Source organism: Oncorhynchus masou, chromosome 1, assembly GCF_036934945.1.
Source record: "Oncorhynchus masou masou isolate Uvic2021 chromosome 1, UVic_Omas_1.1, whole genome shotgun sequence".
NCBI lineage: Eukaryota > Metazoa > Chordata > Actinopteri > Salmoniformes > Salmonidae > Oncorhynchus > Oncorhynchus masou.
The window spans coordinates 50,642,134-50,668,017 of record NC_088212.1 but is presented as its reverse complement, the minus strand read 5'-3'; the positions used below and the strand labels follow the sequence as shown (position 1 = coordinate 50,668,017).

The following is a 25,884-nucleotide window of genomic DNA, read 5'->3' as shown; positions in this document are numbered from 1 at the left end:
TAGATGACCTGGAGCAAGTGGGTTTGGCGACCAATATGTAGCGAGGACCAGCCAACGAGAGCATACAAGTCGCAGTGGTGGGTAGTATATGGGGCTTTGGTGACAAAAGGGATGGCACTGTGATAGACTACATCTAATTTTCTGAGTAGAGTGTTGAGGCGATTTTGTAAATGATATTGCCGAAGTAAAGGATCGGTAGGATAGTCAGTTTTACTAAGGTATGTTTGGCAGAATGAGTAAAGGAGGCTTTGTTGCGAAATAGGAAGCCAATTCTAGATTTAATTTTGGATTGGAGATGCTTAATGTAAGTCTGCAAGGAGAGTTTACAGTCTAACCAGAATCCTAGGTATTTGTAGTTATCCACATATTCTAAGTCAGAACCATCCAGAGTAGTGATGCTAGTCAGGCGGGCGGGTAGCAATCGGTTGAAGAGCATGCATTTAGTTTTACTAGCATTTAAAAGCAGTTGGAGGCCACAGAAGGAGTGTTGTATGGCATTGAAGCTCGTTTGGAGGTTTGTTAACACAGTGTCCAAAGAAGGGCCAGAAGAATACAGAATGGTGTCGTCTGCGTAGAGGTGGATCAGAGAATTACAGCAGCAAGAGCGATATCATTGATATATACAGAGAAAAGATTCGGCCTGAGAATTAAACCCTTTAGCACCCCCATAGAGACTGCCAGAGGTCCGAACAACAGGCCCTCCGATTGAAAGTCTGTCTGAGAAGTAGTTGGTGAACACGGCGAGGCAGTCATGGCCAGGTCAATGAAGATGGCTGCACAGTACTGTATTTTATAGATGGCGGTTTTGATATCGTTTAGGACCTTGAGTGTGGCTGAGGTGCACCCATGACCAGTTCGGAAACCAGATTGCATAGTGGAGAAGGTTCGGTGGGATTCGAAATGGTTGGTGATCTGTTTGTTAACTTGGTTTTTGAAGACTTCAGAAAGGCAGGGCAGGATGGATATAGGTTTGTAACAGTTTGGGTCTAGAGTGTCACCCCGTTTGAAGAGGGTGATGACCGCGGCAGCTTTCCAATCTTTAGGGATCTGATGATACGAAAGAGAGGTTGAACAGGCTAGCAAAAGGGGTTGTAACAATTTTGGCAGATCATTTTAGAAAGAGGGTCCAGATTGTCTAGCCCAGCTGATTTGTATGGATCCAGATTTTGCAGCTCTTTCAGAACATCTGCTGTCTGTATTTGGGTGAAGGAGAAGCGGGGGGGGGGGGGGCTTTTGGGCAAGTTGCTTCGAGGTTTGCAGAGCTGTCGGCCGGGGTAGGGGTGGCCAGGTGTAAAGCATGGCCAGTCTTGGAAAAATGCTCGATTATCATAGATTTATCGGTGGTGACAGTATTTCCTAGGGAGGAGGTACTCTTATTCTCCATGGACTTTACAGTGTCCCAGAACATTTTGGAATTAGAGCTACAAGATGCAAATTTCTGTTTGAAAAAGCTAGCCAAAGCTTTCCTAACTGACTGTGTATATTGGTTCCTGACTTCCCTGAAAAGTTGCATATCGCGGGGGCTAAATCAACGCTAATGTAGTACACCACAGGATGTTTTTTGTGCTGGTCAAGGGCAGTCAAGTCTGGGGTGAACCAAGGGCTATATCTGTTCTTAGTTCTACATTTTTGGAATGGGGCATGCTTGTTTAAGATGGTGAGGAAAGCACTTTTAAAGAAAAACCAGGCATCCTCTACTGATGGGATGAGGTCAATATCCTTCCAGGATACCCGCGCCAGGTTGGTTAGAAAGGCCTATTCGCTGAAGTGTTTTAGGGAGAGTTTAACATTGATGAGGGGTGGCCGTTTGACCGCAGACCCATTACGGACACAGACAGGCAGTGATTGCTGAGATCCTGGATTGAAGACAACAGAGGTGTATTTTTTACTTATATTACCTCATCACTGTATATAGACTTTGTTTTATTTTTTCTACTGTATAATTGACTATGTTTTGTTTATTCCATGTGTAACTCTGCATTGTTGTATGTGTCGAATTGCTATGCTTTATCTTGGCCAGGTCGCAGTTGCAAATGAGAACTTGTTCTCAACTAGCCTATCTGGTTAAATAATGTTGAAATAAAATAAAACAATTAAAAAGAGAGCAAGTTGGTCAGGATGATATCTATGAGGGTGCCCATGTTTATGGATTTAGGGTTGTAGCTGGTAGGTTCATTGATAATTTGTGTGAGATTGAGAATGTAGGACAGCTGGGGTGTTAAGCATATCCCACTTTAGGTCACCTAACAGTATGAACTCTGAAGATAGATGGGGGGCAATCAATTCACATATGGTGTCCAGGGCACAGGCTGAGGGGGGTCTATAACAAGCGGCAACAGTGAGGGACTTATATCTGGAAAGGTGGATTTTTAAAAGTAAAAGCTCGAACTGTTTGGGCACAGACCTGGATAGTATGACAGAACTCTGCAGGCTATTCTCTGCAGTAGATTGCATCTCCGCCCTCTTTGGCAGTTCTATCTTGACCGAAAATGGTGTCGTTGGGGATGGTATTTTCTGAATTTTTGGTGGCCTTCCGAAGCCAGGATTCAGACACAGCTAGGACATCAGTGTTGGTGAGTGTGCTAAAGCAGTGAATAAAACAAACTTAGGGAGGAGGCTTCTGATGTTAACATGCATAAAACCAAGTCTTTTACGGTTACAGAAGTCAACAAATGAGAGGTGTAGTACTGGGGGCTACAGGGCCTGGGTTAACCTATACATCACCAGAGGAACTGAGGAGGAGTAGGGTAAGGGTACGGCTAAAGAACTGTCTGTTTAGTACGTTGGGAACAGAGAATAAAAGGCGTGGTAGAAGAGCTTCGGGGCATAATGTACAGACAAGGGAATGGTAGGATGTGAGTACAGTGGAGGTAAACCTAGGCATTGAGTGACCATGAGAGAGATTTTATCTCGGATGGCACCAGTTAAGCCAGGTGAGGTCTCCGCATGTGTGGGAGGTGGGACAAAAGAGCTATCTAAGGCATGTTGAGCGGGACTGGGGGCACTACAGTGAAATAAAACAATAAGAACTAGCAGAAACAGCTGTAGACAAGACATATTGGCATTAGAGAGAGGCATAAAGCAATCACAGATGTTGATCGGGAGAGCTAAGACAACAACGGGTAAATGGCGATGAACGGGCAGAGAGGTTCAGTTAGGTACACACAGGAACTGAGTTCGAGGCTGGGGCCGACAGATAAACAAAATGAGGTACCGTGTTAGCGAACTGTCCAGCAGGCATCAGCTGTATAGCCGAGTGATCATAGGGTCCAATGAGCAGCAATACAGTGCCTTGCGAAAGTATTCGGCCCCCTTGAACTTTGCGACCTTTTGCCACATTTCAGGCTTCAAACATAAAGATATACAACTGTATTTTTTTGTGAAGAATCAACAACAAGTGGGACACAATCATGAAGTGGAACGACATTTATTGGATATTTCAAACTTTTTTAACAAATCAAAAACTGAAACATTGGGCGTGCAAAATTATTCAGCCCCCTTTAGTTAATACTTTGTAGCGCCACCTTTTGCTGCGATTACAGCTGTAAGTCGCTTGGGGTATGTCTCTATCAGTGTTGCACATCGAGAGACTGAAATTTTTTCCCATTCCTCCTTGCAAAACAGCTCGAGCTCAGTGAGGTTGGATGGAGAGCATTTGGGAACAGCAGTTTTCAGTTCTTTCCACAGATTCTCGATTGGATTCAGGTCTGGACTTTGACTTGGCCATTCTAACACCTGGATATGTTTATTTTTGAACCATTCCATTGTAGATTTTGCTTTATGTTTTGGATCATTGTCTTGTTAGAAGACAAATCTCCGTCCCAGTCTCAGGTCTTTTGCAGACTCCATCAGGTTTTCTTCCAGAATGGTCCTGTATTTGGCTCCATCCATCTTCCCATCAATTCTAACCATCTTCCCTGTCCCTGCTGAAGAAAAGCAGGCCCAAACCATGATGCTGCCACCACCATGTTTGACAGTGGGTATGGTGTGTTCAGGGTGATGAGCTGTGTTGCTTTTACGCCAAACATAACGTTTTGCATTGTTGCCCAAAAGTTCAATTTTGGTTTCATCTGACCAGAGCACCTTCTTCCACATGTTTGGTGTGTCTCCCAGGTGGCTTGTGGCAAACTTTAAACAACACTTTTTATGGATATCTTTAAGAAATGGCTTTCTTCTTGCCACTCTTCCATAAAGGCCAGATTTGTGCAATATACGACTGATTGTTGTCCTATGGACAGAGTCTCCCACCTCAGCTGTAGATCTCTGCAGTTCATCCAGAGTGATCATGGGCCTCTTGGCTGCATCTCTGATCAGTCTTCTCCTTGTATGAGCTGAAAGTTTAGAGGGACGGCCAGGTCTTGGTTGATTTGCAGTGGTCTGATACTCCTTCCATTTTAATATTATCGCTTGCACAGTGCTCCTTGGGATGTTTAAAGCTTGGAAAATCTTTTTTGTATCCAAATCCGGCTTTAAACTTCTTCACAACAGTATCTCGGACCTGCCTGGTGTGTTCCTTGTTCTTCATGATGCTCTCTGCGCTTTTAACAGACCTCTGAGACTATCACTGTGCAGGTGCATTTATACGGAGACTTGATTACACACAGGTGGATTGTATTTATCATCATTAGTCATTTAGGTCAACATTAGATCATTCAGAGATCCTCACTGAACTTCTGGAGAGAGTTTGCTGCACTGAAAGTAAAGGGGCTGAATAATTTTGCACGCCCAATTTTTCAGTTTTTGATTTGTTAAAAAAGTTTGAAAGATCCAATAAATGTCGTTCCACTTCATGATTGTGTCCCACTTGTTGTTTATTCTTCACAAAAAATACAGTTTTATATCTTTATGTTTGAAGCCTGAAATGTGGCAAAAGGTCGCAAAGTTCAAGAGGGCCGAATACTTTCGCAAGGCACTGTAGGTGAGTCAGGGAGCCGTTCGGTAGTCGCTACTACGGTAGGCGAGCGTGAGACACAACCTTCAAAAAGCTAGCGGGCCTGGGCTAGCAGATGAGTCTTCGGCGACATTGCAACGAAAAAGCCTGTTGAAACCACATCGGACAATTACGTCGGCAGACCAGCGCGGCTCGGCGTGGCTCCTTGTTGACAATAAAGGGTCCAGGTCAATTGGCAAAAGGGATATTGTAGCCCAAGAATACTTTGTCGGCTAGCCGGGAGATTGGCCTAGCTCGAGTCTAGCTCAAGGCTAACTGGTGCTTTCTTCGGGACAGAGGCGTTATTCAACAATAGCCACTCGGTTGCAGCTAGCTAGCTGCGATGATCCGGTGTAATGGTCCAGAGCTTGCGGCAAGGTCACTGATTAGTTAGGAACTCTCCTCACCTGGGTGTCTAGGTCTTAATTGGACACATTGAAAGGAAATAACGAAAACCAGCATACACTCGGCCGGCCCTCCATGGAATGAGTTTGACACCCCTGGCCTAGGCTGTATTTTGCTTATTGAGAACGTGGCTCACTCATACAATACAATTTATGGGAGCCTAGTATGTTTTATTTGAAGAGAAATGTGATGCGTAAAGACATGTAGGCTAGGCTCATTGAAGCCAATTACAACAACGTTGACTGCCAACAATCCAAACATATTGAGTAACACTGGATGTTGTTTTTTCCTTTTTACTCTTGCTATTACTCATTGCTGTAGCCTCTGCGATTTAATACACTCTAGTTATCAATCCACAATGGACCAGGGCGATAATTTTCTGTGACCCCAGCCGAAGTGGAGTTGATGACAACGCAAAGACGTCAATAACCTATAAAACTTGAGACAAACACATGCAGTATTAAACGTTTGAGTGGCCAAGCACTTGTCACATCTACAACTTGTTTATTTATCAAAACATCAACATCTGTTTCTGCCTTTGCTGATTCATGCAGTTGTATGATTACCATAACCCTGGCTGGCTGTCATGCTGTGCAGTATGGATGGAACAGAGGATGTTGTGTAACGAAAGGGTGCCATGACTGATTTTTTTTTGAGCGGATGGACTGGGTGCCGGAACATAATTTCAAAAAAATTGTAGACTACAAAATGATATAATATTCGACTAAAACATGATAATTTCAAACCTTGCTTACATTTGTATATGATCACATCCACAGAGTGTACAAAACATTATGAACACCTCTTTCCATGGCAGACTGACCAGGTGAATCCAGGTAAAAGCTATGTTCCCTTATACAGTGGCTTGCAAAAGTATTCACTCCCCTTGTTATTTTTCCTATTTGGTTGCCTTACAACCTGGATAATCTACCTAAAATTGATTTTTGGGATGTTTGTATCATTTGATTTACACATTACCACTTTGAAAATGCAAAATATTTTTTATTGTGAAACAAACAAGAAATAAGACCAAAAAAAAAACAGAACTTGAGCCTGCAATAACTATTCACTCCGGCCAAAGTCAATACTTTGTAAAGAGCTACCTTTTGCAGCAATTACAGCTGCAAGTCTCTTGGGGTATGTCTCTATAAGCATTGCACATCTAGCCACTGCATGATGCTGCCACCATGCTTCACCATGGGGATGGTAATCTCGGGGTGATGCGAGGTGTTTGGTTTGCACCAGACATAGCATTTTCCTTGATGGCCAAAAAGCTCAATTTTACCAATCTGACCAGAGTACCTTCTTCCATATTTTTGGGGAGTCTCCCACATGCCTTTTGGCAAACACCAAACGTGTTTGCTTATTTTTTTATTTAACTTCTTATGGTATAGGGGACGCTTGCGTCCCACTTGGCCAAAAGCCAGGGAAAATGCAGCGCGGCAAATTCAAATAAAATTATATAAAAATCTAACTTTCATTAAATCACACATGTAAGATACTAAATTAAAGCTACACTCGTTGTGAATCCAGCCAACATGTCAGATTTAAAAAAGGCTTTTCGGCGAAAGAATAAGAAGCTATTATCTGATGATAGCACAACAGTAAACGAAGAGGGTAGCATATTTCTACCCCGCAGGCGCTACACATAATGCCAAAATAAAATATAAAACATGACTTACCTTTGACGAGCTTCTTTTGTTGGCACTCCAATATGTCGCATAAACATCACAATTGGTCCTTTTGTTCGATTAATTCCATCCATATACAGTGGGGAGAACAAGTATTTGATACACTGCCGATTTGTGCAGGTTTTCCTACTTGCAAAGCATGTAGAGGTCTGTGATTTTTATCATAGGTACAGTTCAACTGTGAGAGACGGAATTTAAAATAAAAATCCAGAAAATCATATTGTATGATTTTTAAGTCATTAATTTGCATTAATGGACTATTTTGTGTATGTCCATTACATGAAATCCAAATAAAAATCAATTTAAATTACAGGTTGTAATGCAACAAAATAGGAAAAATGCCAAGGGGGATGAATACATTTGCAAGGCACTGTAGGTGTCACTTGTTAAATCCATAAATTCATGTAGATGAAAAGGAGGAGAAAGGTTAAAGAAGGATTTTTAAACCTTGAGAATATTGAGACATGGATTGTGTATGTGTGCCATTCAGAGGGTGAATGGGCATGGCAAAACTATTTAAGTGCCTTTGAACGGGGTATGGTAGTAGGTGCCAGGCTCACCGGTTTGTGTCAAGAACTGCAACGCTGATGGGGTTTTTCTCTACAGTTTCCAGTGTGTATCAAGAATGGTCCACCACCCAAAGAACAACTTGACACAATTGTGGGAAGCATTGGAGTCAACATGGGCCAGAATCCCTGTGGAACACTTTTGACAACTTGCAGAGTCCAGGGTTTACTGAGAGCCAGAACTTGTGGGGCCAAATAAAATCACCCACGGACCATCAGTTGGGGAACCTCTATACAGAGGAGCTGAAACTTGCCACTGTGCTCAGTTTTAATCACATTAATAGGATAGATGACACAGACATGATGAATAAGAGGTGGGTCTACTAGTCTCCAGCAGTACACCAGCAGACATTTACATTAAGGAAGTGTGATTGTCTGTAGTAGAAGAAGGACTGTGTGTGTGGTGTGTCTGGGAGAGCACATGTGTGCCTGTGTGTGTCAATGTGTGTGAGGGAGAGAGAATAGGGGGAGGAGCGAGGGAGAATCAGATAATGAGAGGTATGTCTCTTCTTCCCTTGCTCTCTCCTTCTCTCAGGGGGTCCAGGAGATCACGCGGATGGCAGTGGCTGCTGCCCGGCAGATGATGGAAGCTGGGTGATTGAGTCTTGTCTTTAATAGTGGCAGGTGTTCCAGTAGCTGTTCCCGAGCGCATGGGGCTTCAGCCAGGGTGGTGAGGGCACGCAGCGCGTTAGCACACACAGCTCTGTCCTCACTGCCCACCAGCTCCAACAAGGGGGGAATGGCACCTGCCTTTAAGGCCTGGTACTTCCCTGTGGAAGACAGAGGGGAGAAGTGAGCATGAGTGAGTTAATGATGAGGTTGACACTATCTGTTGAGACATTGACGTTTCTGCATTAGGGGAAATAGCACCACTGACTGCCCCACCGTTGTTGTTATTGTTTTGTTTTGTTGACTAAGAATAGATGGGGAGCATCACGCAACGTGGTGAAAAAATAAATCTGTATATATTCTGCTGTTCTATCACATGTGCAATGATGTCCAAGGAAAAAAAACTGTGCTCGTTGTTTGCAGTAACTTCCTTGTTGATGTAATATCGCAAATGGACATGGCAGTTTTACAATCTAAGTAACAATAAAAAAAATCCCCATCAAAACCCTTCAGTTGAAGCTAGAGATATGGGCTGTGTCTCAATCCACCACATCCGCCCATGTCGGCCTTCCCCATCTGCGGTGCAAGGCATAGGTTGGCTACTTTAATTAAAGAATATAAAATATAAAATGAATGTTGATTTGTTTAACCTCTCTAGGGTAGGGGGCAGCATTCGGAATTTTGGATGAAAAGTATGCCCAAATTTAACGGCCTGCTACTCGGGCCCAGAAGATATGATATATGCATACAACTGGTATATTTGGATAGAAAACTCTAAAGTTTCCAAAACTGTTAAAATAGTGTCTGAGTATAACAGAACTGATTTAGCAGGCGAAAACCTGAGAAAAATCCATTCAGGAAGTAGTTTTTGTTTTGTAGTTTTCTATTCAATGCCATTACAGTATCCATTGACATAGGACTCCATTTGCAGTTCCTATGCCTTCCACTAGATATCAACAGTCTTTAGAAATCGTTTCAGGCTTGTAATTCTTATAAATGAGGGAGTAAGACCAGTCTGAACGAGTGGACCCAAACGTGACGCAGAGTTTTTTCAGGCGCATATGCTTTTCTTGTTTACCTTTTATATTGACGACGTTATTGTACGGTTGAAATATTATAGATCATTTAGGCTAAAAAACAACCTGAGGATTGAATATAAACATTGTTTTACATGTTTCTATGAACTTTACGGACACAATTAGGATTTTTTGTCTGATTGTTTTGACTGAGTTTGAGCCTGATTACTGAAGAAAACGCGCTAACAAAACGGAGGTTTTTGGATATAAAGAGACTTCATCGAACAACAGGAACATTTATTGAGTAAATGAATGTCTTCTGATTAACACCATATGAAGATCATCAAAGGTAAGGGTATCTCTATTTCTGAGTTTTGTAACGGTTCTGCTTGGCTGGTTACTGTTTGTAATAATTTGTCAACTGGGCTATGTTTTGGGCAAGGTATGTTCTGGGCTAGGTATGCTTTCGCCGAAAAGCATTTTATAAAATATGACACTGTGGTTGGTTTAACAAGTAGTTCATCTTTAAACCTATGTAAAATATGATTTGTTTTCTGAATTTTTATAATGAGCATTTCTGTAATAGAATTTGGCGCTCTGCAACCTCACTGGATGTTGGCCAGATGGGACGCTAGCGTCCCACATACCCTAGAGAGGTTAACACTTTTTTGGTTACAACATGATTCCATGTGTGTTATTTCATAGTTTTGATGTCTTCACTATTATTCTACAATGAAGAAAATAGTAAAAATAAAGAAAAACCCTTGAATGAGTAGGTGTTCTAAAACTTGACAGGTAGTGTACATAAAGTGCCTACGCAAAGTTCAGACCTATTGACTTTTTCCACATTTTGTTACATTACAGCCATTACAGCCTCTAAAATGGATGAAATAAAAACATTTCCTCAGCAATCGACACACAATACTCCATAATGACAAATCAGGTGTTAAGAAATGTTTGCAAATGTATAAAATAAAAAGAAACTTATTTGCATAAGTATTCAGACCATTTGATACAAAACTTGAAATTGAGCTCAGGTGCATCCTGTTACCATTGATCATCCTTGAGATGTTTCTACAACTTGATTTGAGTCTACCTGTGGTAAATTCAATTGATTGGACATGATTTGGAAAGGCACACACCGGTCGATAAAAGATCCCACAGTTGACAGTGCATGCCAGAGCAAAAACCAAGCCATGAGGTCGAAAGAATTGTCCATAGAGCTCCAAGACAGGGTTGTGTCGATGCACAGATCTGGGGAAAGGTACCAAAACATTTTTGCAGCATTGAAGGTCCGGAAAAACCCAGTGGCCTCCATCATTCTTAAATGGAAGAAATTTGGAACCACCAAGACTCTTCCTTGAGCTGGTCGCCTGGCCAAACTGAGGAATCGGGCAGAAGGGCCTTGGTCAGGGAGGTGACGAAGAACCCAATGTTCACTCTGACAGAGCTCTAGAGTTCCTCTGTACACATGGGAGAACCTTCCAGAAGGACAACCATCACTGGAGCACTCCACCAATCAGGTATTTATGGTAGTGGCCAGACGGAAGCCACTCCTCAGTAAAAGGCACATGACAGCCCCTTAGTTTGCCAAAATGCACCTAAAAACAGACCATGAGAAACAAGATTTTCTGGTCTAATAAAACCAAGATTGAACACTTTGGACTGAATGTCAATCGTTACAAAGCTTGAGAGGATCTGCAGAGAAGAATGAGAGAAAATCTCCAAATACAGGTTGTAGCGTCAAAGGTGCTTCAACTAAGAACTGAGTAAAGGGTGTGAATACTTATGGAAATGTAATATTTCAGTTCCAAAAATTATACATTTGCATACATTTAAAAAAAAACTGCTTTTGCTTTATCATTATGGGGTATTGTGTGTAGATTGAGGGAGAAAAAATATATCAATTCTAGAATAAGGCTGAAACGTAACAAAATGTGGGAAAAGTCAAGGGGTCTGAATACTTTCCGAATGCACTGTATCTACCTCAATTACCTCTTACCCCTGCACATCGACTCGGTAGTGGTACCCCTTGTATATAGCCAAGTAATCGTTACTCTTTGTGTATCTATTAATACTTTTATTATTATGTATTTTACTTTACTATTATTTCTCTTTTTTTTCTCTCTACATTGCTGGGAAAGGTGTGTTAGTAAGCCCATGTCCATAGACCCCATGGTTGCAAGAACAATACTTATCTTACAAGCCTGAGAATCATGGGAAAATCTAAAGGGAAATCATGGGAAAATCTAAAGAAATCAGCCAAGACCTCAGAAAAAAAATGTAGCCCTCCACAAGTCTGGTTCATCCTTGGGAGCAATTTCCAAATGCCTGAAGGTACCACGTTCATCTGTACAAACAATAGTACGCAAGTATAAACACCATGGGACCATGCAGCCATCATACCGCTCAGGAAGGAGACGCGTTCTGTCTCCTAGAGATGAACGTGGTGCGAAAAGTGCAAATCAATCCCAGAACAACAGCAAAGGACCTTGTGAAGATGCTGCAGGAAACAGGTACAAAAGTATCTATATCCACAGTAAAACGAGTCCTATATCGACATAACCTGAAAGGCCGCTCAGCAAGGAAGAATCCACTGTTCCAAAACAGCCATAAAAAAAGCCAGACTACGGTTTGCAACTGCACATCGGGACAAAGATCATACTTTTTGGAGAAATATCCTCTGGTCTGAAGAAACAAAAATAGGAACCTTTTGGTCATAATGACCATTGTAATGTTTGGAGGAAAAAGGGGGAGGCTTGCAAGCCGAAGAACACCATCCCAACCATGAAGCACGGGGGTGGCAGCATCATGTTCTGGGGGTGCTTTGCTGCAGGAGGGACTGGTGCACTTCACAAAATAGATGAGGCAGGAAAATGATGTAGATATATTGAAGCAACATCTCAAGACATCAGTCAGGAAGTTAAAGCTTGGTCGCAAATGGGTCTTCCAAATGGACAATGACCCCAAGCATACTTCCAAAGTTCTGTCAAAATGGCTTAAGGACAACAAAGTCAAGGTATTGGAGTGACCATCACAAAGCCCCGACCTCAATCCTATAGCAAATTTGTCGGCAGAACAAAAGAGTGTGCAAGCAAGAAGGCCTACAAATCGGACTCAGTTACACCAGCTCTGTCAGGAGGAATGGGCCAAAATTTAACCAACTTATTGTGGGAAGCTTGTGGAAGGCTACCTGAAACGTTTGACCCAAGTTAAACAATTTAAAGTAAATGCTACCAAATAATAATTTAGTATATGTAAACTTCTGACCCACTGGGAATGTGATGAAAGAAATACAAGCTGAAATAAATCATTCTCTCTACTATTATTCTGACATTTCACATTCTTAAAATAAAGTGGTGATCCTAACTGACCTAAAACAGGGAATTTTACTAGGATTAAATGTCAGGAATTGTGAAAAACTGAGTTGAAATGTATTTGGCTAAGGTGTATGTAAACGTCCGACTTCAACTGTACGTAAATGCAATATCTAATTTCATAAATTTGCATAATTTAAAAAAACAACAACGGTTTTTGCTTTGACATTATGGAGTATTGTGTGTAGATTGAGGGGGGGAAACTATTTCATCAATTTTAGAATAACGCAGTAACGTAAAAACAATTGTCAAGGGGTCTGAATACTTTCCAAATGCACTGTATGTGGTAGTGGAGTAGGACCTGAGGGCACACACCTAGTGAGTAATGAAATCTGTTATGAATGTTTTGTAATGTTTTTAATACTGTATAAATGCCTTAATTTTGCCGGACCCCAAGATGAGTAGTTGCTCCCTTGCCAGGTTCAGGCGAGAGAAAGACAACGTCTCTCCCTGCCTGTTGATTAACACCACCGACGTCCTGTTGTCGGACCTTACCAACACATACTGGACCTCCAATATCAGAAAAAAACAGCAGAAAAACAGCCAGTAGCTCCAGGTAATTGATATGCAGTGCCTTTAGCCCACACACAGCACGCCCCATCCCAGTGAGGCTGTGTCTGTCGTGATCACCCTGCGGGACACTACCCGGCCCATGGGAACCCCCTGTGACAACAGTCGCGGGCTTCTCCAAGGAGTTAACGCCCTGAGGCACGACAGGGCTAGCTTGAGCAACAGATGGCAATGGCGAGATGCATCCAGACACGTAGCTACGTGAACCAATCGCTGGGACTCACCGACTATATTAGCTGCCAAAACATGAGCAATTTGAACTTGTCCAAATCATTCAAGTACAGGATGGGATGCAGCATTCCATTACTGTTAAGAACGAGGAAATACAGGCTGAACCAACCGCTTCCGAGACGGGAACACCCCGAATAGCCCGCTTCCAAAGAAGAGAGAAAATCTCCAATCTCAAAACAGGGGCTAGGACACACCTACTGTGAGACCTCCCATATATTGTCATCTGAAGGGGCGGAACAGCACGAGTACTGGGATAATGTGGTTATTTTGTCATGTCCTCTCACACCAGCCACTCCCGACAAACTTGTGTTCAACTGTGGGGATACCCTTGGACACCATACGCCCTTGGGTAGAAGCACTTCGCTCTGGAGAAGAGTGTCCACCAAATGACAAAAATACAAATGCACAATGTCACCATTGACAGCCCAAAAACTTGGCCCTGTTTGTCATTCTCAGTGGTGCATGACATCGAAGCCCCACATATGAAAAAAATTGGCGTCCAGATATCATACCCGAGACTCCTTGTCATAAACCTGAGTTGGACAGGCGTTAACGTGCATTTTCCCAGCAGGAAGGTCGTATTGCCAACATTACTTGAATGCAGCAAGAAAGCATTGCTACTTCCTGCTTTCGCTTCTCCTCGGAACGGGACTGCATGAACTCCATAGATGAGCCAAACACTCCTTCTGCGAAATTGGCTCACCCAAATATCATTCATCACTCAGGTAGGCTATTTGTGACAAAGTCAACCAGAGAGACACTGGTCCACCGGAACCAGCCATGCTTTTTCGTGAGTTTAGGATTAAGAATAGCCTCTGTTAGCCTCCAAGACCAGGTGGCTGACTAGCTTCCCATACCAGCATGCAAGCTAGCTTCCCATACCGGCATGCACAGTTCCACATTCATGCAACTTGGTTGAATGCGAGTTATTCCAGGTAAAAAAATGGAAAAAGAGTCAAGCAACGCGTTACCGCAGTCATCACAGGTGGTTAAACATTCCTCAACCTGGGCTAACTCCATTGCAAAGGAGAGGAGAGCTATACCGTCGTGCTGCTGCTCTGCAGCCCAGCGCGATATCTGTGGCAGAGACATGAGGTTGCTGGAGTTAGCTCATCCATCTCTTCCTCCGAAACCCCCCAAAACCAGTCAAGAGACACCACATCCTTTCCAGAATGTGGTTTCTGAACACCTTCAGGGAAGCAGAGAACTGGAATGCCCATAGGGGAATTGAACCCCAGTCCGCCCCCCCCCCGCATGACAGGTGAGGAACAACTCCGTAACAGTCATTTTCAAAGAAAGGGCCGTCTCCAGCACAGGAGGTTGGTGGCACCTTAATTGGGGAGAACGGGCTCATAGTAATGGCTGGAACACAATACTATTACTATTTCAATTAATGGAATGGTTTTGAACTCAAACACTGGTTTCAATGTGTTTGATACCATTCCATTCCAGCCATTTTTATGAGCTCTCCTCCCCTCAGCAGCCTCCTGTGTTCCTTCAGTAACCACAATTTTCCTAAGAAGTCAACATACAAGAGAGTCTGAACTCAGCCGGTGACACCGGTCACAGGAACTGTTCCGAGCCAAAGCAGCCTGAGCGTTTATCCACCCCAGGCAAACAGGATAGCACTTGTGAGTATATTTTCATTGTGGGCAGTCAAGATCACTTTTGAGTCAAAATGCAAGCTGAGTCTAATTTGGTGAATTACTTGTGAGCCACAGCTGAGCATAATAATTACATATTTTTTTACTGGACTGATGGCCTGCATCTGAGGGTCAGTCTGAGGGGAGGGAGCAGTGTTGAGGTTGCCTCTCACTCGGCTCACCGTCCCTCCTCTCTCCTTCCACTGAGAAAAGGGGACATGGTCTTCCAACTGATGGCGAATGTCGCTCTGCATTATTTCTGCCTCATGCACCAATTTATGTTGTTAGTCCTATGAGTAGAGAAAGTGGAATATTCCTTGATATTAAAAAAGACTCAAGCCGCTAATGACAACACAAGAACGGCTCATAATAATGGCTGGAACAGAGCAAATCGAATGGCATCAAACACCTGGAAACCATGTGTTTGATGTATTTGATACCATTCCACTAATTCAGCTCCAGTCATTACCACTAGCCCGTTCTCCCCAATTAAGGTGCCACCAACCTCCAGTGATAGGGAGAATGCGCATTTTATGGCTTATAAAAGTGTTGAACAAAGTGTTGACAGTGCTGAATAACAACTTAAACATTAAAACAGCAGCTCTTTGCTGTATTCGTTGAGTAGTCATGGTTTTAAAAGATTTGAAATCTCACATTATTAACTTTGCTGTGCGATCGAGGCTTCTTTTTTACAGTCTATGGCGCGAGGAAACTGTGCAGACAAAGTGATCTGAGCTATCTGATTGGCCAGTAGTAGGCCTATAAGTGCACTTGGTTTCTTCTCTGGGCCTGCCGGGTAGGTGGACACATCAAATGGTTCAAAATGGGAACAATTTGCCTTCCCAATGCTAGGGCTGCTGATTCAAGTGCACCTACCGCCAATAGCGGTGAAACAAATACAACAAATATTGTTTTTGTTTTTACAGAAATGTTTGGTGATTGACTAGGAATGCCTTGGAGATCAACCAGTTAATCGCGATCGACCCAGTGGTGACCACTGCCCTTAGGGCATGGTCGGCGGTTCAAATCCGACCTGTTAGCCTTTTTGAACTTATTCTTACCACAGGCCATCTTACACAAACAAGGAAGCACTGGCTACACAACTGAAAGAGAACCCACAGACACTCCCCACTGGGCAAAACACTGGTTGAATCAACTTTGTTTCCACGTAATTTAAAAAACAAAAATCTATGTGATGATGTAGAAAACAAATTGGATTTGTAAAAACTCATCAACGTAAGGGCAATTCGTCTTTTTTTCACACCACCTTTTAACCTAAACCCAATGACATGGTGATTTGATTAGTTGATTTCAAGTTAACAACTCAACCAAATGTAAATCAAAACTAGACGTTGAACTGAAGTCTGTGCCCAGTGGTCGGCCCTGTTTGACACCCTTGCATTAAGGGTATTCTTGTCCATTTTACAGTGTGTTAAAGAGACGCTCCATTCGTTTTGTAGAATTTCAGCCAGTAGTTTTGAAAGTAGCGCTCACAAGTTAAAACGAGTCCCTGAAAATTGTGCACGATTGTGTACAACATCATAACGTCATTGTTCTCTAGCCTCTGTAGCGTGTGCACAAAGAGAATTTAAAAAAAACTGTGAGTGTGCATGTTGGGCTCACCCCGCAACCTAATTGGACAATACTGTGCCGACCTGATCCAACCTTCCATTTTAATCATGCAAACTCATTGGACATCATTCCACCTGCCAATTAACATTGTCCATTATGTTTGGTTGTTAACCCATTGTAGCGCATGCTCTCAGCAGACTAGTATGTCAAACCAGCAAGTGAATGTGATAATGTGAATGTGATCGCTGGCAATCAACAGCTGCAGTGTTGCCCACATTGGATTATCCCATATTATGGAATACATGGGTAAAAGTTTATGAAGACAAAAGGTGAACACATGGAATTATTTCATTTGGATGGATAGTTGACACAAAATAAAGGTAGGCCAATATTTCCTAATCTTAAAAGTGGGTTTGCAGTATACATTTCACAAGTGCATCAAAGTTACGTATGTTTTGTCACGATTCACGTTAAAATAAAGTTAAAATAAAAAATAAATCACAGATTGGATAGATGGATGGATGTGCGCCTTGTAAAAAAAAACACGCAGCCTATTGCACAATATATTCCAAAAGTCAAACAAAATACACCAGAAACACGATTTCGGAGATACAGGTTGTGATAATTGTGACTCACCACCTGTATTTGGTCTTATGTAGCAAAATTTGAAATGTTGTTTTTTACATTAGATAAAAGTAGAGACTCAGAGCTACAAAATAGTATATCATACACTGCATTTGAGGAACAATGGGAAAAGTTATTCTGCTTTGAAAGTTGATCAACATGCAATCTCACTTTTGAGAAAATTGCCTTTGAATGTTTTGCTATCTAGTGGAGAGCACTTTTGTCTACACCCATTCAGCATCGTTCACACCCTGTTAAGCTTTAGCCCCACCCATCTCGTTTCGCTCTCGAAGCGCACACTTGACGCTCTGGCTGATGATTTGTTTACCTCTGATTAGCATGAAAACAGCCTAACCAGCTCCGCTGGCAACAATTTAATTACGCTTTTTTGCAGACGTTTACTGGCACCAGCCATATTCAACAGGTGTTGTACACACGTCACGTAACGTTAGCTAACAAGCCAGCCAGCCAACGTTAGCAAGTTAAATAATGAACAGTGCCAACAATGCCACAGTGCTAGGAACTAACCAACCATGTTCAATGTTAGCTAGCTAACATTAGGCTCTAACTAGAACAGCACACAGATCTGGGAAACAAATAATAACATCAGGTAGGGAGCCAGCCAGATAACGTTAGCTAGCTAGCTAACAGTACACTTTAGCTTGAAATCGAACCACTTTCTGTCAAAATCAGAAAACGTGTAATATCTGAAAATGTAGCTAGCTAATGCTAGACTATCTTACCTGTACATCATCGTGCATGGACGCGTCTCCCTGTCAGGAATGCCATGCCACCGTTGCCCTTAGTTTGAAGATGTAATCTGGAGACAGGTCTTTCATCCATCTTTTTAGCTATCATACTCTAATTCCACTTATTTCAAAACATGATCCTCCAGAAAGTGGAGAGCCACACTTATGCAGCTCCACGACACAACAACTTTTTTTTTTAAAGCCACGTTCGACAGGATTACCAACACAGACTGACGAGCTTCTATGGCAGACCAATCTGAACTCCTCTCTCGGCATGTCGTGCCCACTCATCTCAGCCAATGATGTCTAGTGGGAAGGTTGCTCACTTTTTCTGTGGCTTAACCAACAAGGCTCGTAATTTAACAATTGTATTCGTATTTACAGATGGCATACAATTTTGTTATTAAAGCACATGGAAGTTCACATGTTCAAGAAGGCATTGTAAAAAAACAAATTTAGATTTTTTAAATTTTAATTACGTTAAAATGGCAATCCTGTGAAGTCGTGACTGGCAACATACGCCTAGTTTCCTTGCATTGAAAGAGATACAGTACCAGACAAAAGTTTGGACACACCTACTCATTCCAGGGTTTTTATTTTATTTTTAGTATTTTCTACATTGTAGAATAATAGTGAAGACATCAGAACTATGAAATAACACATATGGAATCATGTAGTAACCAAAACAGTGTTAAACAATTCAAAATATATGTTATATTTGAGATTCTTCAATGAAGCCACCCTTTACCTTGACAGCTTTGTACACTCTTGGAAGTCTCTCAACCAGTTTCACTAGCTAGTCACCTGGAATGCATTTCAATTCAATTTGGGGTAGCCTAGTGGTTAGAGTGTTGGACTAATAACCAAAAGGTTGCAAGATCAAATCCCTGAGCTGACAAGGTAAAAAACTGTTGTACTGGCCCTAAACAAGGCAGTTAACCCACTGTTCCTAGGCTGTCATTGAAAATAAGAATGTGTTCTTAACTGACTTGCCTAGTTAAAGGTTCAAACATTTTTTTTTAAAAGCCAGCATCCCGGAGTCGCCTCTTCACTGTTGATGTTGAGACTGGTGTTTTGCAGGTACTATTTAATGAAGCTGCCAGTTGAGGACTTGTGAGGTGTCTGTTTCTCAAACTAGACACTAATGTACTTGTCCTCTTGCTCAGTTGTGCACCTGGGCTTCCCACTCCTCTTTCAATTCTGGTTAGAGCCAGTTTGCACTGTTCTGTGAAGGGAGTAGTACACAACGTTGTACGAGATCTTCAGTTCATTGGGAATTTCTCGCATGGAATAGACTTCATTTCCCAGAACAAGAATAGATTGATGAGTTTCAGAAGAAAGTCTTTGTTTCTGGCCATTTTGTGCCTGTAATCGAACCCACAAATGCTGATGCTCCAGACACTCAACTAGTCTAAAGAATGCCAGTTGTATTGCTTCTTTAATCAGGACAACAGTTTTCAGCTGTGCTAACATAATTGCAAAAGGGTTTTCTAATGATCAATTAGCCTTTTAAAACAATAAAATTGGATTAGCTAACACAATGTGCCATTGGAACACAGGAGTGATGGTTGCTGATAATGGGCCGCTGTACGCCTTTGTAGCTATTCCATACAAATCTGCCGTATCCAGCTACAATGGTCATTTACAACATTAACAATGTCGACACTGTATTTCTGATCAATTTTGTGTTATTTTAATGGACAAAAAATATATGCTTTTCTTTCAAAAAAAGGGCATTTCTAAGTGACCCCAAACTTTTGAACGGTAGTGTATGTGGGAACTCCTTCAAGACTGCTGGAAAAGCATTCCTCATGAAGCTGGTTGAGAGAATGCCAAGAGTGTGCAAAGCTGTCATCAAGGCAAAAAGAGTGGCTACTTTGACAAATATGTTTTATTTGTTTCACACTTTTTTGGTTACTACATGATTCCATATGTGTTATTTCATAGTTTTGATGTCTTCACTATTATTCTACAATGTAGAAAAGAGTAAAAATAAAGAAAAACCCTGAAATTAGTAGGTGTCCAAACTTGACTGGTACTGTACATTAAACTACTACCAAGGTCTTATAAATCTAATTTCAGATGTTTTCTACCTTATGCATGGATTTGATAGACGTATGCAATGTATTTTCACTGTTATGAAAATAACTAATGGTATGCGCATGCAGCCATTCACCTCATCTTGCTTTAAAGCGCGCAATACATTACAGGGAACAAGCACGTAGATCTTATGCACTAAATGATGGCAGGTTTGAATGTAAGGATTCTGTGGGTTTTTCCGCTGGGAGAGCACTGTAGATTGTTTATTATGCATGTATGAGCGATACATTAACACAAGTCCAAAACGGGAGGTTTAAAAAATAACGAGGCAGTTTTGAACCCTCCAGAATATCTCTATAATGTAAGTTCCCTGCAACATAGAGATAAGCCTATGTTGTTAACATTGTTCACATGCAAACTTGCACCCAAACTCTAAACTATTACTTAAGACAATAGTCACAATAGATATCTAAAATATCCTTTCTTTCACATCCATTCCCCTCCTTACCTTCAGTGATAATAGCTGTGTTCATAATAGTCCCAGCAGCACTGGCAGTCACTCCTGGGTCACAGTCTGATAGCAGCTTCACTAGGATTGGGAGAACTCCCTCCTCACATACCTTGTGCTTTCCTTCTGATGGAACACTAACAGGGCAAACAGGGGTCTTTAAATTGAATCATAACTTAGTTCAAAGCAAGCTTTTTCCACTTACATTTAATTGATTTTCATTTTGCATGCACATATTATTAGAGTGCATTTTTTTCTACATGACATCCATCATGAATATTGAAAGCCTCAAATTCCAAATATTTAGATTTTTTTAAAGTAATCTTTCCTGTCAGTAAGTAGAGCATGGCTGCGTACGAAATGGCTCCTAATTCCCTAATAAGGCACTACTTTGACCTGGGCCAATAGAGCGCTGGTCAAAAGTAGTGCAGTACGTAGGGAATAGGGTGTCATTTGGAACATATCCATGTTTGTGCCTCTGCTCACCTGATACCCAACATGGCGGAGGCTGCGGCCCGGCGGATGTCAGGGGAGGGGTGAGAGAGCTGGTTTCGCAGCATGGGAACTCCGTCACTGGCCAGGGCTGGCAGGGCATCCACCCTCACACAGTAGCTGAGAGTGGCCAGGATAAGGGCCCGGATCTCCTCCTGCTCAACAGGCAGCTTCATCACCAGCCGGGGAACCAGGCCCAAAGTTAGGATACACACTGCACCTGACCAGGAGACAGAAGGTCATAAGGTCATAAGGCCCTAAAACATGTCCATCATCTAAGGATTTGGATTCTCTTTCATTGAATCACTTGTTTCGTTAATAATTGTTACATTTAGAAAATCTTATAAGAGCAAAATGTCGGCAAAAAATAGTAATTAAATTGTTGCCAGCCGCAGTTACAGTCACAAACACTCTAGATAACATCAAAACAGCCTAACTAGCTCTGCTAGGGCAAGTAAAATGGTCAGAGTGAGAGGTTCTCTCATTTGTGTCTGGAAGTAGCTCGCAGGTAAGCCAGTTAGCTTGGGTGCTTGACTGCAGTTGTGAGTTCAGAACGCTCGGATCAACCCTACTCCTCAGCCAGAGCGTCCAGTGAGCGAAATGCTCTGAAATTACAAAACGACAATCTGACAATGCTCTGAATTTACGAACGCCCAGAGCGCACTCTTACACCCCAGATTGAATTTACGAATGCACCTTTAATAACACACACAAAGTAGTAAAATGTCTAGCTAGTAATTTGTTATGCTAACAAGCTAGTAAGAACATCAACTTCCGGTAGACAGGCGAAGAGCCAGTATGCTCAACTGAAAGGATACCATTTGTTTACAGTATACTAAAAGGAACTAATAGTATATAGTATGTAGTATATACTCATTAAGTATGTAGTATACAGTATATTAGTATCTGTATTCGGAACACAGCTATAGTGTTTGAATAGTGTCAAAATCAAAATACATCCAAATGTCATGTGTAATTGTTACGGTTTTCTAGATGCGAAGGAGAGTCGGACCAAAATGTGGCGTGTAGATTGCGATCCATGTTTAATAAACAAAAGTAAACACGAATCAAAATACAAAAAACAACAAACGTAACAAGAAAACCGAAAACAGCCTATACTGGTGTAAACTACCACCGAACAAGGACAGGAAAAGGACATAAGGACAATCCCCCCACCAAACACTCAAAGATTATGGCTGCCTAAATATGGTTCCCAATCAGAGACAACGATAAACACCTGCCTCTGATTGAGAACCACTTCAGACAGCCATAGATTCACCTAGAACACCCCACTAAGCTACCATCCCAATACATGGGAGAAAAAAAAACAATACAAAACACACACAAAAACCCATGTCACACCCTGGCCTGACCAAATAGAATAAGAAAACACAAAATACTAAGACCAGGGCGTGACAGTAATGAGTCCTTCAGCTTGCCTGGAGTGTCACTGTAATTGGGGCAGCTGAAAACCAAAGACTAAAGCCTTGGCATACGTACCTGCAGGAAACTCAGCCACCATCTTCAGTGCACGATGCATGTTTTTACGACAGGCATCAACTGGCTCGTCTAGAAGATCAGACAGTGGAGCCACCACATCGCACGCGAGGAAGGCTTCTCTAGGGACATACACATGTGTCACTCACACCAATCGCCACCCAACCCAAGATTCCCTCCACTCATTTGCAAGTCCACAAGTTTAGTCGTGTCTACTATTTATGGGTGTGAAATAAGTACCCCAAAACATGTTTTACTAAGGATTGTTTCCTCATCCGGATAACTTGCCATACAGAAGTTGACTGTTGCAGAGATACTTGATATAATGACAAGATGCTTGTGTCGCCACCCTAACAATGGGATTCGTTGTCCACAGAGTGGAACGGCAGGATGTCAAGCACATCTCTTTGGATTGATGGATGCATCTCGTTATTTAAATACTTTTTTGAATATGCGATGAGAGGTGGTGATGTCATCTGCCTGTATTCAATGGAGAGTGAGATGCTATGCTAACCCCATGAATATGCATAGACATTTCAAATTTAAACTGGGACAACTCAAAACTAAAGTGTTTTTTTCTCAAAGTGGCTGGGATGTCAGGTGCATCACACTTATATAAGTACACTCGTAACAACCTAAGAATTACAAAACATATATTAGATCAAATAAGCCTCACGTATCAATAAAGCAAAACATTTTTATCTAGACTAAATCTGACACTCTCATTGCCCCCATACAAAAACTCTTCACTTGTTTAATAATTAATGATCTTCTTAACATGGACATATTTTGGGTGGAGTAAACAACCTCGCTTCGCCTCTTCCTCTTTGGCTGTGGTCATTGACATTGTTGGTAAAACCATATTGTACTAGGCTGCCACCTACTGTCTGCAGTAACCATAGCATTGACCATTGGGTAGACCAAATGATTCCTGGGAATGGGATTGCTCACCTCCCGACATTATGGGCAGCTAGTAGGTAAAATACTTCTGTAGTTTTGATTCTCACTGAGCTGTCTCTGTCTTGCAGCAGGACCTTCAGCCTCTCCAAACAGCCTGAAACAAATTCACAGAGGATATCTAGTTTGGAAACATTTACTTCCCGCTGGTTAAGAGAAGGCTTTGTGAAGAATATAGCCCAAATAATTTACAGTACTCAGAAGGATACGCCTTGATGTCCCCTTTTGTTGACTATTGTGAGATTAACAGGCACACTTCTAGCTTCCAGATGTTATGCGTGGGTACGAACTGAGTCCACGACAAAGATATTCGTTCAGGCGGTCAGCTTCCAAGGTAAATAATACAGGACCGTCTTATTCGGAGTGTAAGCTAGAAAGGGCTAGCTATCTCGGGTACAGAACGGGGAGATCCAGCGTCCATGCAGTGAGATACCAGCCAACTAAGTTAACAATGGGCAACCGTGGGAACATAACAATAGTGAACAGACCTGCGTTGTCTAGCTAATAACAAGTGTGTATAGCTGCCTTGTGCAGGTGAATGTATTATCTCCCAAAACCATTACAATGCAAGATTTGTGACTCGTAAAACAGATGCAGCCATTTAAAAATGAGATTCCACAAATGTTTTGTTTAAGAAAGCAAGGATTTTATACAATGCAATAATTGAATATGCATCTTACCTTTGTGAATAGCCTCATATGCCCTCTTTGGGTCATGAACCAGGTCGCAGAGGGCTGCAAGAGCTCTCTGTCGTATGCACAGCTGTGGATCTTGCAGTTCCAGAGAGAGCCGCGGAAGGGCTCGGTTGCCGAATGCAACAGGTGCTTGAGTCGGGTCAAAATGCGGGGGCAGTTGCTCCGAAATCCTTGTGCTAGCCATACTCTAACAAAATAAGAATTGTTGTTATTAAACAACTGTTGATTATAGATAACCTTATTTCGCTATATTGTAACAATAAGCTGCCTGTCACTAGTTGTTTGCCAGCGAGCAGAACAGTTATTTAGCTACTCAGCGCCACTCCTTCTCACTCCACCAATCGTTGCTTAGTAACTAGCTATCTGTACACAATACACATACCTTTCCCCCCCTTTTTTCCCTTTTTTTTTACAGGGTATATAGTTGTTGTTAGTAATATTTCACTAGTTGTTTGAGTAAAAAAAAAAGGTGATTAACATAAGTGCAATACATTACATTACATCACATTCCCGTCATTCTCAAGCTTGTGCGTTTCTATACGAAAATTACCTTAGGCAGGCCTAGACCATCACCTACAATACATCTCTTTCACTGACCTTATTATTATCGAATTTTTTATTATAACAAAATAAAACAATAAAAATGTGTTTATTGGTTTCATTTGTTGCCCTTATTTTAATTGTCATTGACAACAGGGCCTCTTTCCAGAACAACCAGTAGCCTATCACAAAGAACACTATGCTGCATGTTTTCCCTGACCAATACAGGTGATGTAGGTCAGTGGTTCCAAAAATGTGGGGCTGCCCGCATATATATATTTATAAACTGGGTGGTTCGAGCCCTGAATGCTGATTGGCTGACAGCCGTGGTATATCAGGCCGTATACCACGTGTATGACAAAACATTTATTTATAATACTCTAATTATGTTGGTAACCAGTTTATAATAGCAATAAAGCACCTTGGAACAGCCCTTAGCCGTGGTATATTGGCCATATACCACACCCCCTCGTGCCTTATTGCTTAAATATATACAGTGCCAGTCAAAAGTTGACACACCTACTCATTCAAGGGTTTTTCTTTCTTTATACTATTTTCTACATTATAGAATAATAGTGAAGACATCAAAACTATGAAATAACACATATGGAATCATGTAGTAACCAAAAAAAGTGTTAAACAAATGAAAATATATGTTATATTTGAGATTCTTCAAAGTAGCCACCCTTTACCTTGATGACAGCTTTGCACACTCTTGGCATTCTCTCAACCAGGTTCAGCTGGAATGCTTTACCAACAGTCTTGAAGCAGTTTCCACATATGCTGAGCACTTGTTGGCTGCTTTTCCCCAGAACTGTGTCACTCAAATGTCACATGAATACACATTAGACATGGCAAAATGTATAGAATTGCTTAGCTTTAAACTAAAAAAAAAAAATTGCACACCATGACAAAATGTGTAGAATTGCAGAAAATAAGCTTTAAAACTGCACCAACAAGATGGGTGTGAACAGTTTGTGTCACGAACAGTGCTTTTTCCCATAAAAATAGTTGTGGATGTGTTTTTTGAGCCATCCTGCTACACCAATTACATTTTACTTATGAATGGTGACACTTGTACATTTATCGTACTCTTGATATTGTTTTTATGGAACATGTAATATGTAACATTCAAAACAATTTCGCCTCCTGTGATTGAGAAACAAGAGGTT

The 25,884-nt window shown here is 41.7% G+C and overlaps 1 protein-coding gene across 1 annotated transcript; it reads right to left on the bottom strand.

Annotated features, from left to right (window-relative positions):
- Positions 1-7,846: 7,846 nt before the first annotated feature.
- On the bottom strand, positions 7,847-24,502 carry rsph14 (radial spoke head 14 homolog). Its single transcript, XM_064974230.1, has 6 exons — positions 24,158-24,502; positions 23,472-23,574; positions 22,524-22,642; positions 21,018-21,243; positions 20,532-20,668; positions 7,847-8,362 (listed from the first exon to the last, which is right to left on the bottom strand). The coding sequence occupies exons 1-6, from the start codon at positions 24,354-24,356 to the stop codon at positions 8,124-8,126; spliced, it is 1,023 nt and encodes a 340-aa protein (XP_064830302.1). The 5' UTR covers positions 24,357-24,502; the 3' UTR covers positions 7,847-8,123.
- Between the last annotated feature and the right edge of the window lie 1,382 nt (positions 24,503-25,884).